This window comes from Scatophagus argus, chromosome 6, assembly GCF_020382885.2.
Source record: "Scatophagus argus isolate fScaArg1 chromosome 6, fScaArg1.pri, whole genome shotgun sequence".
NCBI lineage: Eukaryota > Metazoa > Chordata > Actinopteri > Scatophagidae > Scatophagus > Scatophagus argus.
In genome coordinates this window covers 14560657-14578277 of record NC_058498.1, presented here as the reverse complement: position 1 = coordinate 14578277, position 17621 = coordinate 14560657, and the positions used below count along the sequence as shown (strand labels likewise).

General features: G+C 41.7%; 1 protein-coding gene across 1 annotated transcript; it reads left to right on the top strand.

Annotated features, from left to right (window-relative positions):
* Positions 1–2605: 2605 nt before the first annotated feature.
* Positions 2606–16604, top strand: LOC124060927 (guanine nucleotide-binding protein subunit alpha-11-like). Its single transcript, XM_046392334.1, has 8 exons — positions 2606–2907; positions 3230–3414; positions 5624–5808; positions 6192–6346; positions 8431–8559; positions 9571–9700; positions 10126–10279; positions 13408–16604. The coding sequence occupies exons 2-8, from the start codon at positions 3264–3266 to the stop codon at positions 13611–13613; spliced, it is 1110 nt and encodes a 369-aa protein (XP_046248290.1). The 5' UTR covers positions 2606–2907; positions 3230–3263; the 3' UTR covers positions 13614–16604.
* The last annotated feature ends 1017 nt before the right edge of the window (positions 16605–17621 follow it).

Below are 17621 nucleotides of genomic sequence, written 5' to 3'. Positions count from 1 at the left end.
TCACACACACAAAACACATTTCAGGTACTTCAACGGGCCTTTGTTTAAAACAGGAACTGCACCTTCTAAAATAAAGTTCATCCTATGTTATATACACGTAATAGGTTTGTATTAAACTTTTATTCGATTGCAATATAACACGAACAGGTTATCTTGCTCTTCCACCTCACCTTGTTCCCATGGCAATGCAGAAATCAGGTGATCTCAATATCTGAGACCACGAAAACCTGGACCAACCGGTTCTGCTGGTCGAGACAAAAGTTTGACATCCAAATAGCAGCCGAGAAGGAGTGACAAAATACCTGCGGTAAACTTTATCTCTGACAAGCCGATCCATAAAAATCACGTAGATAGTCGTGTAAGCACTGACAGATAAACTTCAACGCAGTCCACACACACACACACACACACACTGTATGATGTTCCTGTGTGTGTGTGTTGTCCTCAGAGATGAGTTTCTGCACACTTTGTCGTATTTACTCGTACGTTACTTATTGTCTTACTGTTTCACAGATAATTTAGCAGCTGGTATGTATATTCTTGTGATAAGCTGATGAAAGTTAGAAGTTTTAAAATCAACTACAGGAAGTTTCCAAATATACGCCGCGCTGAGGACAGACTTAAACTTCCGTGTGTCCGTGATTTCATTCGAGCTCAGCTGAAACATGAGGCAGGGCAGCCTCTGCTGCAGCCGCAACAAGCAGCCGAAACTTTATCCACCGCGCAGCGCACGCATTCAAGCTGCTGTCTATCCACACGGGATAAAAGATTACCAACTTCCGGTATTGGCTTTTCAAAATAATACTAACCACTAACCATAAGTAATAATAGACATCAAAGTGACACGCTTCCATAACAACAACAAAAGCAATAGTAACAAACAAACTGTTACTGTTTAATGTCATGAACACTTTTTAAATTTTAAGTTTCCTATTTTGACAGTTTTTATGTCTGTTTGTATTTTATATTCTTGTAATTGTTAACTTTTCGCTATTTGTCTAAAATGATTTTGTGCTTGTGATACTGGAATACCTGAATTTGCTCTGTGGGGATGTTCTTTTTACATTCTTTACTATACTTGCACAAAGACTTACAGAGTACCAAAAAAAGAAAAAATGGGAGAAATGAAAAAGAAAAAACATAACAGTAACAAAAATGAAACATCTGCCATCCACTTTCACTTACTCTTTGTATAATAAACTCTTTATCAAGGAGTCCATCATCTGTGCTGCTACTTAAGTCAGTAATAAAGCCATGACAAGACAAGACAAGACAACTTTATTTGTATAGCCCATTTTTACAAGCAGTTCGTCTCAAAGGGCTTAACATAACATCAGAAACATCCTCTGCCCTTCGATCCTCACATCAACTAAGGAAAAACTCCCAGAAAAACCTTTAACAGGAAAAAAATGGAAGAAACCTCAGGGTGAGCAACAGCCATGTCCCAAAAAACAAAATAAATGTATTGTTGAGAGTTTTACAAATACTGAATACCGCGTCATTGTCGCTGTCATCAAAGACAACATCAACCGGGCTTTAGGTGATACAACATCCTGTAACATTCGGCCACAGACTTGCAGTGAACCGCAGCAGTTTTATCTGCACTTACAGCACTGTGTGTTCTGTCATATCTGTTCATGTTGCGCATGAACTGTAAGACTCGTGACCAGCTTATTTACTTTGGTACAGTGAGCCAGAGGAGTGGTCATTATCAACAATCATTTAAATACTGTGGGGAAGTAACCTCCTGCTGCACTACCCTGTAGGGATTCAGCTACTTAAACAAGTCACACTTTTGGTCAAGAAACAGTCATTCAGATGTTCAGAGCTGAAGGGAAATTTAGCTTTAACTCCATTTGATTTTATCCAAAAGGCTAAACGATAGTTGTGATGCACAACAACAATAATAATAATGTTGTTTTTGTGCTTTAATGGAGAAGAGGAGTTCCACTTTCTTAAATAAATGTAGTAATAACACAATGAAAGAGTCATTTAAATGTTCCTTATCTACAAGTTTTAAGTATCTACAAATACCTGCAAGTACTTTTGCATCAAAATTGTGTGCAAAATTTTGCACTAATTGTGAAAAAAGCCCCCCTGAAATGATTTTATTCATGGCCCAGGCCTCGCTGGAGGGACTATGTCACTCGGCTGGCCTGGGAACGCCTTGGGATCCACCCGGAAGAGCTGGAGGACGTGTCTGGGGAGAGGGAAGTCTGGGCATCCCTTCTCAAGCTGCTGCCCCCGCAACCAGGTCCCAGATGAAGCGGAAGAAGATGGATGGATGTCTATATAAAGCATAGAAAGCATACTTAGATTTATATCTGACAATGATCTGTGCATGTTAAAAAACAGTGGGTGTTTAAACTACAACATATATCATCTAGAATTGTGTCATATTCTACCACCACTACACGACTGTAGCTCTGTCCGGTCCACTTTTCCACTTTTTACAATTAATAAGACCCAGCAGCAGAAATTTAAATGCTTTTTTTCTTTTATGTATGGTAACCCAAGAAATGCGTAAAATAGCAGCAACTTACTCTTATTTTCTAGACACAATGGTCTAACTTCCGGTAGAGCTGCGGTTGTTGTCCGCTGTCTTGCCGCGGCGCATTGGCCTGAGCGCGTTCCTGTTACAGAGTGGTTTCAGCGGACCACAGAGGCTTCACATTCCTCTGTAGGCGCGGTGGACTATCCAGAGACTATCCAGGTTGTTTCGTGTGGGCTGAAAAAAAAAGGCAGTTTTAACTTCATAGCAGTGGGCTCATGTATGTCCGCTTTAGCGACGGTAGCTACTAGAAGTTAGCCGCAGGTGGAGTGGACTGGGCGGAAAAAAATGGACCACGGACAGCAATCAGAGTGTGTACCTGCTCGTTTTCTGGGAGTGTGAGGGACTGATTGGAGGTAAGAGGCTGCACTATTTTCTGTTTATGACTTCTCTTGAACCAACTTGCATTGTCAGACTGACTGAAGAGAAAATTAAACAGGTGAATACTCCAAAGAGGCGTTATGCTGATAAGAGCGCTCCTGCCACAAGATAAAAGCTTTAAAAGCCGTTTAAAAGTTAGCCTCTGACCTATTGTAATGTCAAAGTACAGTTTCCAGGGGGATCAGTGACTCTTTAGTACAAATCCTGACTGGTAGAACGAGAAAAAAACAAAGTAAAGTAAAAACTAATTAGGGAACCTCACAAGGAGTTACATTACAGCTGATTATTCATTAACAGTTTCATTTCAGTGGGGGGTTTTTCTGGGGGGGCCATGGCGGGCTGCTGGCCGTGGTGCCGCCGCACCTGCATGTGCTGCCTGTCCGAGGAGGAGAAGAGGACCATCGCTGTGGACAAGGAGATCAAGAGGATCCTGAAGCAGCAGAAGAAGAAGGAGAGAAGGGAAATTAAAATCCTCCTGCTGGGTCAGTGACTGAGCACCTCACACACGCTTGTTCTTCTTTTACATGCATGATGGCAGCAGTGATGCCAAACATGTCTATCAAGCACAAAAAGTAGATCAAAACCAACAGCGGATAGCATTGAAATCCAAGAAGGCACTCAGTAACACCCTCCTTTAAAAACTGTACAAAACTGCTTGGCCTGTTTAGTAGCCTGCAGCCAAGAGAGAAAACTATGTAAAGCATGTGTCACCGTGTGAGTATGTAAAGAATGGTCCAGATTGGGATTGGCTGTGTACCTGGAAACAAAAGGGACTGGAGACAAACCCACAAGCCTACTTTACAGCTGCTTGATGATTTTAGATCTGATTGCTGTGCTTTGATGCTTCAGTGGAGACGGGCACAGCACAGGCTAACAGGCAGAGGAGGTTTAATAGCAGGGCTGAAACCTTTAAATGTCTTCACTATTGATTTATCTGTTGATTGTTTTTGTTATTAGCTGAAAAGACCAAAAGCCACAAATATATAATTTACAATGAAATAAAACACAGATATGTAACTAATTCTCAAAAATCTGAAACAAAAAAGGTAAATAATAGATTTTTTTATTGATTATTCTAAGTATTGTTGATTTGTTTTCTTTTTGACAGTATTTTGATCCACTTTCTCAATAAAACACTGCAGGTGCGCAACCTTGTTTAAAATAAAGACCGCATTGTACATCGTAAATCTAATGTGCATTCTCAAAGGAAAACATCGGTGAAAAAGAGCTGAGCTACTGTTTCACACGTTCACATTCATCTTTTGTTTAGTCTCTCTTCAGCAAGCTAACTGAATGAGAACAGGATCTTGGAGGTTTACCACTTCTGCTGAACAATTACCTGGGATAATCCCCGCCACGATATGAAGAAACAGTAAACAATAACACGCAGAGTTATTGCCCCTTCTTATTTCCTCTATTGCTGCAGTGTGACAGAAAAGTGAAAAAGGTTTATGTACGGGAACAGGACTGTCAGAAAAACTTCAACGCAGTCCATTTGGAGGATTATATGCCGTCCCTCCAAAGCAGTGTTGAGAAATTACAGGAAAGTTTTGGCAGAATAACAAGCTGAGAGTTTTAATTTCCTCCTGCAGACTTAATGACACTCGCCCAATCATCTAAATCACGTCTTGTCCTGAAATGGAGATAAAATAAATGAAGCTGAAAAATATCAAGTATGGTATTTATTGAAATGAGGCTATCAAAGAAAAGTTTCTTCTCTAATGCAGACATTTCTTCTAAATTTGACTTTAATCTCAGAGTCTGAACGTGAACTCGGAAGAGAAAATGTGCATCTTTAAGAGAAACATACGGTTCAAACTTACATCTGGCAGTCACTGTGTTCTTGTGTTTGCTGGCTTTACTTTAAGGGCTTTTAGCTGCACAACTAGCTTAGAAATGTCTGTAGCTTATGTTGGATTGACATGACAGCGTTTGGTCAGTCACTGACAAAACCCTGTTTCGCGGCATAAATTCAGATCTCATGATGGAGCTAACTAACAGTGCCTTGTTATTGTCATTAACTAACACTTTCCCTGTCATCTCTAAATGTTTCTTGCTAGTAAAAGTAAGCAGCACCAAGCGATTTTATATATACAACGACAGAACTCAGTGCCCTCTGCATCATATTATATTTCTTGTATCAGGAGTTATTTGTCTGCAATAACAAATGGGGGATGGACTGTAAACACAACGTTGTCCTTATAGACGTGTTATAATGAACATATTAAAAAGCAGCTGTTGTTCTTGTACCTTGCTGTTGTAACGCTGCAATTTCTTCTTTGTGGGACAAATAAGGGCCAAAGTCCAATATTCGTTCTCCTTTCAGCTCTGTTTTTGATCTACACTAACTCACACTTTAGCTGCCAGCTGCTGTAAAAATGGGGTAAAATGTTTAGAGCTCCTCTCACCTTTCATCATTCCAGATTTGCCACCAGATTCCACTGCGGAGAAACTTGCTGGTGAAACATCTGGCAAGTTTCACTGACCGTTTTTAAATCTCCTCTTGTAAAACAGTTATCCTCTTGAGGAACAAATACATTCATTAATGGATAAACAAAAGCCCAAACCAACACACAGTGTGGTTCAAACTGACACCCTAACAGTCTTCACCTCTTAGCTGCCCTCTTAATAGAATCTTACTTAATATAGTCATTTTTTGGTTTTTATTATTCCTCCAACTTGTTGCTTCAGGTACTGGAGAGAGTGGGAAAACCACCTTCATCCGACAGATGAGGATCATCCACGGGCGAGGCTTCTCGGAGGAGGAGAGGAAGGCCTTCTCCAAATGCATCTTCCAGAACATCTTCACGGCCATGAAGGCCATGACGGGAGCCATGACGCTTCTTAAAATCCCCTACTCCAACCCAGAGAACGAGGTAGACTCACGTGTTCACGTATGTCTGCCAGCGTGAATACACCCACACACAAACACGCGTTCGCAATCAAACACCGGTGTAGTTACATGTGCGACGTGTGATATGTGAGCATCAGGGCAGGTGCACTAAGTGTATTTGAGGGATTATGTGCACATTAAACAAGAGTCCTCAAACACAGTGGGACTCAAGCACACATACAGCATGTCGTAGTTATAAATAGAAGCTGGCAGCGTCGCCATGAACTCACACTATCCTTGAGTAAGGCTAATCACACAGAAAACCTCTAACAGGATGTCTTGCAAGTGTAAGTTTAAGTTTAAAATTTTGTTAAATGTCACAAACACAAAACCTCCTCATATGCTGAGTGTCTTGCTGTCTTTCAGATCTACGCCAAGTGGCTGCAGGAAGTAAATACAGTGCAGGTCACGCAGCTAGAGCGGGGCTACGTTGACGCAGTCCGCCGCCTCTGGGCAGACTGGGGCATCCGGGTCTGTTACAGCCGTCGCTGCGAGTACCAGCTCCTGGACTCCACAGAGTAGTGAGTATCCGGAGATACTCCCTGACTTATAGCCGGGAATCAAAGGGTATCACATGATAAAACACTGTCACACAGCCTGGACTGGTGGGCAGTCACACTCGCTTGTACACTCCCATCTAGGAACAATGTAGAGTAGCCAGTTAACCTAATGTGCATGAAGCTGGAATACCCAGAGAAAACCCACGCAGGCACAGGGAGAACTTACAAACTCCACAAGTTAAATGCTATATGTCAGGGGTCAATATTAAGGACTGTCCGCTTGCCTAGGCCAAGTTAATCTAGCAACTCACTTTCCCCGATCTCAACACGTTGTTTTTCTGGAACTGATGGTGGAAGTACCTAAAGAGTGAGCCATCTCGCTTTGTTCTCATCTCTGTTGGATGCTGCTTTTATGCAGAACTGATCAGGCACTTGTGAGAAATGAGGTGAGGTGGAAGGCAAATTAACCTTTAAATGATCATGGGAACAAAGGTTTGACTGGGTGCCAAAACTCCAGCTGGGTGTTGCACAGTTTGCTGCAAGTTTGAGAGTTGAACTTCCACTAACAATGATTTTCATTATGGATGAATCAGTTTTCATGATTAATTGTTTAGTCTACAAAATGATAAATAAGTGTCAGAAGAGACCTCAGGCCAAAGTGATGTCTTCAGGTTGCTTTTTTTGTCACACCAACAGTCCAAAAACCTACAGACTCTTCATTTACTATCATGAATGGCAAAGAAAAGCAGCAAATCCTTACTGACGCTGGACCAAGAAAATGTTTGACATTAACTTTCGCTTGAAAAATGACTGAAATGATGAATCCATTATCAAAACAGGTGGCAACAAATTTTCTTTCTTCTCTCTTCAACTAATCCGTTGACCGACTAATCGTGGCAGCTCTAATTGAGATTAAGGGGGACAGGATTCAACCCGACAGGTTACTTCAGTCTTTGTTGCTATTTGATGGCCTCTAATAACAATTTGTAGAGGGACAAGTAAATACTGACTTTGACAAGTAGCTTTCTGACCCTCTGGCTCGACCGTTGAACCCTGTATGTGTAGTAAGGGTAACAGATGGGAACATGTGGCGACATACTGTTGTATTGTTTGTTTATGCCACATCTGACCTTTGTACCAAAATTCAGAAGGAGGGCACAGCAAGAAACGGCCACCGAGACAAGTTGGCTTAAGCTTCTCTTACTGTAGAGTTGTTTTATTTTTTTAAATGAAGTGTGGAGTGGAGGCTGCACATTTGATTGATTGTTTTTGTTTGTTTTTATATTTTCGTTATATGAAAATGCTCAAAAATGATTATTTTACTAAAATAATAGATAGTTTTTTCTCGACATATCGGGTTTACTTACTTATTTTCAAGATACTTTTGGCCTTTGTTTCAGCCTCACGCCCTTTTTCATCATGTAGAATAACTTTTGTGGTTTTATTTAATCCTGAGACCACTGGAGGGGGCTAGTTCTTTACAGCCTCCACTTTATCCAGGTGTTTTTCAGCCGTGTTGAAACCACCCGTTAATCAAAGTGTATTTGAGGAAACAGTCCTGTGAGAAGTCGGGAACCTTTAAAAGCCTTGTCTCAAGCCTCATCATACAGGGCGCCACAGAGATTTTTTAATCACCGTGAAACAATTTAATATACAGTAAGTGTGAGCCTCACTCTCCAAATATGTGATGTGTCACAGAACAAAGCCTCAGCTCAGCCTGTCCCTGTTCTCTATCTTCTATTGCTGCCCTGTTCTCTGTTTGCCCAGCAGCTCAATCATGGCGGTGTGTGCACGATAAGAGACAGGCAGTCAACATTAGCTAACGACAGCTTGTATCAACACGGCCATAAAGCCGTCATCTGTACACAGGCTGATACGGACTCACTCCACTCCCTCTTTGTGTTTTTAATCACTGTATTTTTTTAATCATCACTAGTTCATCATATATCTTGTGTCACTTGAGTTTGTTTTACACGGTCGAGGCTGGGTGTGATGTAAACACAGGCAATATGTTTTTACTGCAGCTCAGAAACAGACTTGTTGTAAAACTGCTTTTTCTTCTTCTTCTTCTTCTTCTTCTTCTTCTTCTTCTCTCTCTCTCTCAGCTACATGAGCAACCTGGACCGCATTGCAGCCCCAGACTACATACCCACAGAACAGGACGTGCTGCGAGTTCGATTCCCCACCACGGGCATCCACGATTACTCCTTCACAATCAAAACCATCACACTCAGGTGACCAGTGTTCAGGTTACCAGCCTGTGAAAGGGATGAACCTAATACCAACACTATTCACTGCACCGTGAAAAAAAAAATCTATTGACTCTTGTTGAAGCTTTGTCTGCTTAAACCTTTGTGTGTGTGTGTGTGCGCACGCGCGCATAGGGTCACATTTCCAATTGCACAAAGCTCTCGCAAGCTGGGAAGTGACGTGTTTCTCTCTGGGGTTATTTTGAACATGTGTTGGTTTATTGTTGTCTGACCGGAGGGGGGCTCTGACAACAGCTTAGCAGACATCACCGTTCTCTTTAAAGGAACACCATGTTCTCAAATTAAATCACACATGTGCTTAAATCATGGGGAATAACTCAGCATGCAAACAGACTAAACTAAATAAAGGATTTATCTCAGTTTTTTGATCACAAAATAAAATACTGGCTATTTCTTGGTAATAGGACCTCCTCCAGATGCATTTATTATGGTTTTAAAGAGGACTTCTTTTTTTTTTATTTCACAGTCAGTGCTGTCGTGAGCATGCTTGCTACAGTTTTTTCAGGATTCACTGTGAGCTGTGAAAAATGAGGAAAAAGAGTTTTCTTCCTGCGTGAAAACCTGTCACATTAAAGAGGGGTGACATGCTGGAAGCGTTTGGGGAAGTCTACTTCACGAACAGGAAGACTCGGCTTATTAGCTGCTGTGTGAGAGCCGCCCGTGGCTGCAAGAGATCAGTCCATAAGCTTTTTGGACGGTTGCAGTTGCTTTGCTGTATTGGCTCTGTAGTCCAGCGCGTTGGATCTGACAAATTAATGCATGGGTTTTTATATTTGTGTTATGCATGCAACTACTCCCAGCCCTCACTGACACGTGATTTTCAGACCCCGATTGTCTACAACAGAATGAACAAATCACTGAAAAAAACATTTTAGTAAATGCTAATGTAAGAATCCATCTTGCTCCATCAGTCAAGACTGATATAAAGATTTGAAAAGTGTTCCCCAGAAGATTTTAACTCTTCCTTCCCGGCAGGATTGTGGACGTGGGCGGACAGAAGTCGGAGCGTCGGAAGTGGATTCACTGTTTCGAAAACGTGACGTCCCTCATCTTCCTGGCCTCCCTCAGCGAGTACGATCAGGTCTTGGAGGAGAGAGAAACCATTGTAAGAGCTCAGTGTGTGTCATTTCAGCCCTCCACCGGCAGGCTTCGCTGTCGCACAAGAAAACGTCTCTGTCTCAGCCTCTCCCCCTCTCTGTTGCCTTCTGTCCCTTCCTCCCTCCGTTCCTGTCGCTAAGCCGTTTATCTCTTTCAGCCACTTTTTAGTCTGCCAGCACTTTCATTAACCTCCACTGTGGCCTGTGGGCTCCAGCCTCCTCGCCCACCCCCCCACACCCCCCCCACCAAACCCCCCCTCTTCTCACTTTGAAGGACTGCTTTATTCACAGCCACCACCATCTTTCTTGCTATCCATGAGGAACTCATGTTTTTCTCTCTTCAAGTCAAAATAATCTCTGGAGAGCTCATGGGGTTAACCACCAGTGTACTGAGCTGCAGCCTGTATGATACTGACTCCATCTCTTTCTTCAGAACCGTATGCATGAGAGTCTGGCTCTGTTCTACACCACCATCCATTCTCCATGGTTCCTCAACACGTCCATCATCCTCTTCCTCAATAAGACTGACATCCTGGCTGACAAAGTCCAGACCTCTGACCTGCAGAAGTACTTTCCCGGCTTCACAGGTGAGCTGTGGATACATGTGTTTGTTTGCCTTAATATATAGTGAGGTTATAGCTGGATACGTGGTCAAATAATTAGTCAATTAAATGAATGAATGGCTTTCGTTGGTTTAGTTGTTTGTCAAGCTCCAGACAGCATTCCTACGGTAACTTTGTAACTTGGTGATTTCATTTTTCTTCTAGCTCAAAAATACTGTGTATATGTGATTTTTTACGTGCAGAACTAATTCCCATCGGCCTCCGCTTTGTTTTGTGTTTAGTGCTAGTTGGCAGATGTTAGCATGCTAACATGCTAAATTAATGCACCTGATAAGCATTAACATGTAGCATTGTGACTGTGAGCATATTGCAATGCTAGCATTAGTATTTAGCCTAAAGCACCATTGTCCCTAAGTACTAGAGACACTACAGACATTTGACATTTCATATGCTGGACAAGTCACCTATTATTCAAATAAGATCAGAGATTAATCCATGAGAAACATGACCAAAAATCTTTCTGCCAATTACTAGCTGAACTACAAACTTCTTGTAAGACTGATCATACAAGTTTGTGCATAGCCATGCTTGTGTTTAAGCATGTGTTTGTGTATGGACGCGTTTGTCTGTGAAGGAACACTGACACAATAAACCAGTCTTGGAATTTCAAACCCAAAGCTTTGTTGCAGACCAAGGTAGGGGTTCAGTCATTTAAAACAAGAAATTACAACAGTACATGAGGGAAAGCCTGGGAGGGCGGAGCTTGGTCAGCAGCCAGTTTGTCTGCAGGTGTGTGTTCTCATCACAGTGTGGTCAGAGTCGTGTACGAGACCAAATGAGAGGGCTGTGATGTTGTTTTCCTCCCCCAAATTTGCTTTGGGCTTGCAGCCATCTCACAGCATCTTACTGCACCAGGTGGAAATAAGGTATCATTTCAAAAAATATTTATTTGCACAGTGATTTCAGCCCTGACTCGGAGTTGGAAAGGTTGCCCCTCCATCGCTTGTCTTGGTGTCAGCAAAGCCAGCATTCATTCCAGCTTTTTCTTTTTTTTAGCTGATTTTCTTTCCTTCTCTCTCTCTCTCTATCTCTCTCTCCCAATCTTTCACTCTCTCCCTACACACACACACACACACTCACACACACACACACACTCACACACATAGAGGTAGAGAGAGAGAGAGTTGCAAATGAGTCACTTCCAGGTACTTGGTGTGCTTAATGATGTGGCTACAGCTTGTAGTTCTGCTGGTGTGAAAGGCTGTAGAGCGCTGCCCTAACAGTCCCCATGACCCTCCACCACCACCACCACCACCACCACCCTCTCTCCCTCTGTTACCCATGGCAACTACAGACAGATGCTGTGCTTCCCACAAGCCCTGCACCCCCTGCAAACCTCTAGGTGTGCATGTATGAGGTGTGTGTGTGTGTGTGTGTGTAGGGCGGGAATTGGTGACGTCGAGCAATGTGTGTGTGTGTGTATCTGCAGTGTGCCCACTGTGTTTTACTATCAGCATTAGTGGAGTAGAATAATGACTCATGCAGGGTCAAACTCCTTGATGTCAATTTAACCTTAACGACAACTCTGAGCTGTTCCCAACGCCAGCTGCTTTTTGCTGCTAATGTTGCCATGTTCCTGTGCGGAGAGTGTGTGGAAAAAAATTCCTACGTGCCAACAGAGTGAGAAACTTGATTGGTCACTTAATTTATGATTCTGTTGACAAAAAACGGAGCTGTTTATCAAGCATAAATTGAAACGAAATCAACCTCCGCAGCTTCTTTCTGTTTAATTTAGGGCTGCTACTAACAGTGGTGTTCATTTGATTAATCAGCCTCTCTGTCTCAGTTAATTGTTTTGTCTATGAAATGTCAGAAAACAGAGAAAAACGCTTTTATCTGACCACCAGTCCAAAATGTTGCTTTGCTAACTTAAATGACAAAGAAAATTGTCTGAAAGACTGAAATTTGAAGAGCTGGAAGCAGCAAATGTTTGCTAGAAATACGACTAAAATGATTCTTTTAATTATGAAAATGTATTAATGAATCATTACAGCTCTCGTTTGATTTCATTGTTATCCTTCGGTCGTGGCCTATTTTAAATTCATCAGTGTGGGCCCTGTGAAGTTTTGATGGCCATTAATTTCAACATTACATACCGTATATTAAACACTCAATTTAAAAAATGATGGGTTTAATTGATAATGGAAATGATTCTGAGTTGTAGTCCTCATAAACTGGACCCACCTATTCTAGTTCCTGTTGTCTTTGTGTAATGGTGTTGAGTTGACAAGTTTTTGTCATGCAAATCATAGTGGTAATTTTTCAGCTTTTTCTTTAACAGCATCACAACATGCTGAAGACATGACAGATGTAGTTATCTAGTAATGACCAGGGCAATAGTCACTGAAATAATAAGCCAGAAACCTTACTAAAATAAAACGACCAGCTGCTATCATCTTTTATCCAACAAAGTTACATCAGCTGGATTTTATAAAGCAGAACTTCTTCTCAAATGACAAGATCAGTGAGAATTACTGTAGAGCGACCAACTGTTTTCCTTCTTCCAGCCTGATACTGTTGCAGGACCAATACTGTGTTTCATGAGACAGTCATGCAGGCTCACTGAAATAAGAGATGCTCAAATATCCTGAATATTGGCTGGAATTTCATTCCTCAGAGCGTATCGCCTTATTGAAAATATGGTAGTTTTATCCTAATCTAATCTGGTCTGCATACATGGTTAAATAAAAAATAATATTTCCTCATGTCTTCATTCTCGTCTCTGTCAGCCTGAACTCGGGGTTTTCAATATTGATTAATCAATTATTGACTCATTTAGTAGTTCAGTCCGTAAAATCTGAACCACACATGCAAGTTCACATCTTCAGACAGCTTATTTTGATTACCAACACTCCAGAAATACCCTGAATTATTTGAATTATTCATTTACTGTCACAAGAAACAAAGTACAGAACACGTGATCATTTGGTATTTTTGTTTGAAAAATTTCTTTTTTAAAACAATCAGTTGCTTTTCAGAATTGTTACAGATTATTTTTGATTAATTGAATATGTTTTTCATCTTTAGTCCCAACCCAAATTCATCTTTTGCCTTTCTGTTGTCCCATTCATCTCCTCCCACCTGTGTGACAGGCAAGAGACGAGACCCCGAAGACGCCAAGAACTACATCTGCAAGTTGTATGAGCAGCAGGCCATCAACCGCAACAAGAGGGAAGAGCGGAAGACTCTCTACCCGCACTTCACCTGCGCCACAGACACCAACAACATCCGCAGAGTCTTCAGCGACGTCAAGGACACGGTGTTGCTCAAGTCTCTCAGGGACTATGGAGTCATCTGAACTTTGGCTCAGCGGTGAAAAACAAGAAGATAGCACTGGCTCTGGTCTCTGTCTGGACTGTTTACTTGTATGAGTGAAGGACCTGATGAAGGCCGAAATGCTGTTTATTTTTCCATGTAAAAAAAAAAAAAAATAAGCCTGGACAATCACGGCCATCCTTTATACTTCTGAGCAGGTGGAGGAAGAATGAAGATCGTCATCGTCACGCACCCGCTCGCTCCTCCTCTCAAGATATTCAGTGGATGTTGGGGGGGTCATGTGACCTCTGATCAGAGAGCAAAGAACCAGTAAGCATCCCAGTTTCTCTCAGCTAACAGCCTCTGGCCAGTTTTATTCTTTTTTTTCTTTTTAAAAGATGAATAAGTGTTTGGGTCATGCAGCTACTGAATTGATCCATAATTGAAGCAGGAGTAGAGATGCTATGAAGTGCTCTACTGCCATTAACCGAGTAATGACTTCTACAAGTGGAGATGGGGGTCCCGCTTGGTTACACCAACCTGGCACATTCACTTTAAACGCTTTATTTGGATCCACCGGGTTTATTCAGGTGTAACAAATGCACACACAGAGACATTGTAAACATACTGAGCTGTTTCCAGTTACAATCCGCTGTGTCTTGTCTCTGTGATTAATGTCCCCACAGAGTCTTTGATTGTTTCACAAACACAGTGTGCCAGAATCCTTATTGATTACAGTTATCATCTCACACTGGCAATATTTCTCACGTTATCTTATTCAGCACATCTGTTCAGCACAGCCTCTATCAGTTATCAAGCAAAGAAGGATTGTCTGTATTGAGTCCTTCACATGGTGCCATTATAGCAGTATGTGCTAGCATCTTTACGTTAATATCTGGTCTGTTTTTCACCGGGCTCCACAGCCAGCAGCCTGCAGTTAGTCATAAAAAACAGAATCACAGGGTGGATGAAAGAAAAGTTTATGCAGTTTAACAATACGGAGACCAAACACTTGAAAAAAAATGGATGCTTCTAGCTTCTGGTCAAGAGTTTTGCAAAAGCTAAAGCACAATTTCTTGCATTTTTTTTTTTTTTTTTTTTACATTTGTTTTTGTCTGTAAATAATGAATTGGTCAGCAGCAGAAGTTGACGTGTACTGTAAGAACTGGGCCCTGTGTGAAGAGGCAGGCATCATGTTGTTTATTCACCCGTTGTTGACACCCGTCTGTTTTACAGAAGCATTTTTATGCAAGACGCTGGATCCTGACCTGCTCCACTTTTATGTTTTACCCCAAGTTTAAAAAAAAATATATGTTGATGGATGAAAAGGACAAGGCAAAGTCCTGTCCTTTGAATCTGTTAATCGTATCCAAGACAATCATCACTGATGCCTTACTGTTTGGAAAAGATAAGCACACAAGGAAGAAGAATCGATGGTTTAGGTCCAAAACTCTGGGGAAAAAAAGTTCTTTAAAGCAGCTATTATCACCATTGTTAGATGAACAATGGATCACATGAAGACTTTATGCAATGTATGCCGAGGGCTTTCTCATTGATATGAATTTCCGTTCTGCAATGTCAGTGTTTTTGTTGACTCTCATAGTGTCATTTCCAGGTGCAACAGGATGCTGATTTTTGCAAAAAAGAAAGAAAAAGTTATTAAAAACCACTGTATGCTACCTGCTCAGCCTGAACAGCAGACAGATAAAATTTGTTTGTAGCTGGTGAACACAGTGCAGCATTTAGCAGCTTAAAGAGCAAGATCCTTTCCCTCAGGAGTTGGTAGAGACCAAAAACAGCCAAAAAAAGAAAGAGTGAATATGTTCATCTTGTCTCCAGAATCACAACTAAATGAATGCTAATGTTGCTCCATAACTGCTGAATGTATTAACTGCTCGCCAACACTCTGCCACATCAGATGGATTAAGAATAAACTTTATTCAGAGATCTCTTATCAAGGAAAGTACTAAGTGCTTCACAGAAAGTACTGTCATGTCTAGAGCTCCTTTCCGCTTCCTGCAAGTGCCTAAAAAACAGTTAAAGCCGTTTTAAGTGCCTACATGTCTTTTTTTTCGGTGTAATCTGCAAAATGTACTCTAATGTTCGATTTCCACAAAAGCAAAGAGCAACTTCCTGATAACTTGAAGTTTTCATATTGCCATGTCTTCCTTGAACCCCTGAGTGGTTTGTAGACGATTCTGAACTGCCGTCGTCTCAGTTCAGTTTTCCTGTCAGCGCAGTTAACACACTTCATTAAAATCAATACCATAAATAGGAGCACAAATCACAGTCGGGGGGGAGGGGCTGACAAGTTTTAAAAGGTCGCGGCTGTAGGAGCTGAGACTTGGTTGACGTTTGAGAAAACAGCTCGATTCAGACTGTTCAAATCAACAATGGTAAAGAATATTAATAGGAGGCGGCCGCGTGCAGTCTCTGAGAGTCCTGCAGCATTTGTATCAGTTTGTTGGGAGGGAAAATCTTAAAATATTAATTAGAAGTGTGAGCCCTACCCCTGTGTGTTTGTCTTGGAGTGTTTGTTAAGTGGAAAATTACATTGAAGTGCATTAAATTAACTGACCTTAATGAGAAGTTAACGTTAGCTCACAATGTGTCTGTTTTGTGATTCTGGCTGCTGTGGTTTTTTTTGTTTGTTTTGTTTGTTTTTTAATTGCACATAAAGTTTTTTGATCTTTACACACTGCTACACTTTGCATTCAGATGTGGGAGCCATATTGATGAATCTTATTGATGCCTTCAAACACAGATGTTTAGTTTTACTGTACATTCACTGATGACGACTACTGTATCTTTGATTGACTTTCAACTGTCGTAATTTTTTTTATTATTATTGTTTACCAACAACACATGAACTGTGACTAGAGAGAGTGTTTGCTAGTGAACTACTTTCCGAGCAGTGGGAGACCTCCTCTCATATGGTGACAGCAAATTATTTTGTGTAGACTTGGGTGGAGGAAGTTGGGCAAATATATCTATTTTTTCTAGTTAATATTAAAAACAAACTATTGAACACACAGCCCTCTGCTGGCTCTCGTTTGTCTTTGCTGGCAGAGAGAGTTTTCTTGTCTGCGTTTGTGATGTGTTTTCTCTTCACTGCACCATGAGGCTCCCTCGCCGAGACTAATATGGTCTTCCAGGATGCTCGCTGTGACTTGCAGTTTGCAGATGAAACACTGCAGGATTTACATAGGATTGACACATGGGAGTATTTTTTCATGCAGCAGTCCTCTCCATAAACAGGCGTGTGTGTGTTCCTTCATACAAACGACTGTCACATCTATTAAGGAGAAAACTTTTGCCACATTCAGAGTCTGAAAACGTAGATTTACCAGTTCGGGCTTTACACAGTCAGATGATAGCTGGTTAAGCTGTCTCATTCTTCCATCCTGCCGGCAGAAACAAAGTAGTTCCACATTAGCAAATGACAAATCGCTTCTTCAGACGAAATTCAGCCACAGTTTCGTCAGAGCGGGAATCGCTGTGACGATTCACCGTACGCTTCACATGACATTCGTTTACATACAGCAATATTATGCAGATAGACGAGAGTAGTTTCACTGTATTACACACATATACATACACACACCCTCACTGTGGCTGCTAGTGGGTGTCAGAGCTGTGCACCATGACAGTGTGAGAGTGTGATCCTGATGACTTTCAGTCTCGGCCAGACGACTTGACATTCTCAAGTGTGAGTGTGTGTGTGCGTGTGTGAGACAGAGAGAGAGAGAGAAAGCAAGAGTGAGTGTGTGTGTGTGTGAGAGACAAAGTGGTTAGGCTGTGTCTGAGTGTACTTGTGTTTGTGCATGCAACAATGTATGTCAGTACGTCTGCAGCTCAGTGCCTCTATGTGTGCGTGTGTGTGTGTGTGTTTGTGAACCTCCCAGACAGTGACAGCAGTGTTGCAGTCTCCTCTGTTTCAGTCTCACGGTTCCGTCTGTCGTGAAGGTGCCTTGTTACTGTGGTACCATCACTCCAACTCCCGAAGCCCCTTCCTCCTTCAGCCAGCATCTCTGCATTCAGTTAACCATGA

Coding starts and splice junctions, on each gene's coding strand:
- LOC124060927 (XM_046392334.1), top strand. CDS start 3,264: ATGGCGGGCTGCTGGCCGTGGTGCCGCCGCACCTGCATGTGCTGCCTG. Junction 3,415..5,623: donor AATTAAAATCCTCCTGCTGG/GTCAGTGACTGA, acceptor TTGTTGCTTCAG/GTACTGGAGAGAGTGGGAAA. Junction 10,280..13,407: donor GTACTTTCCCGGCTTCACAG/GTGAGCTGTGGA, acceptor CCTGTGTGACAG/GCAAGAGACGAGACCCCGAA.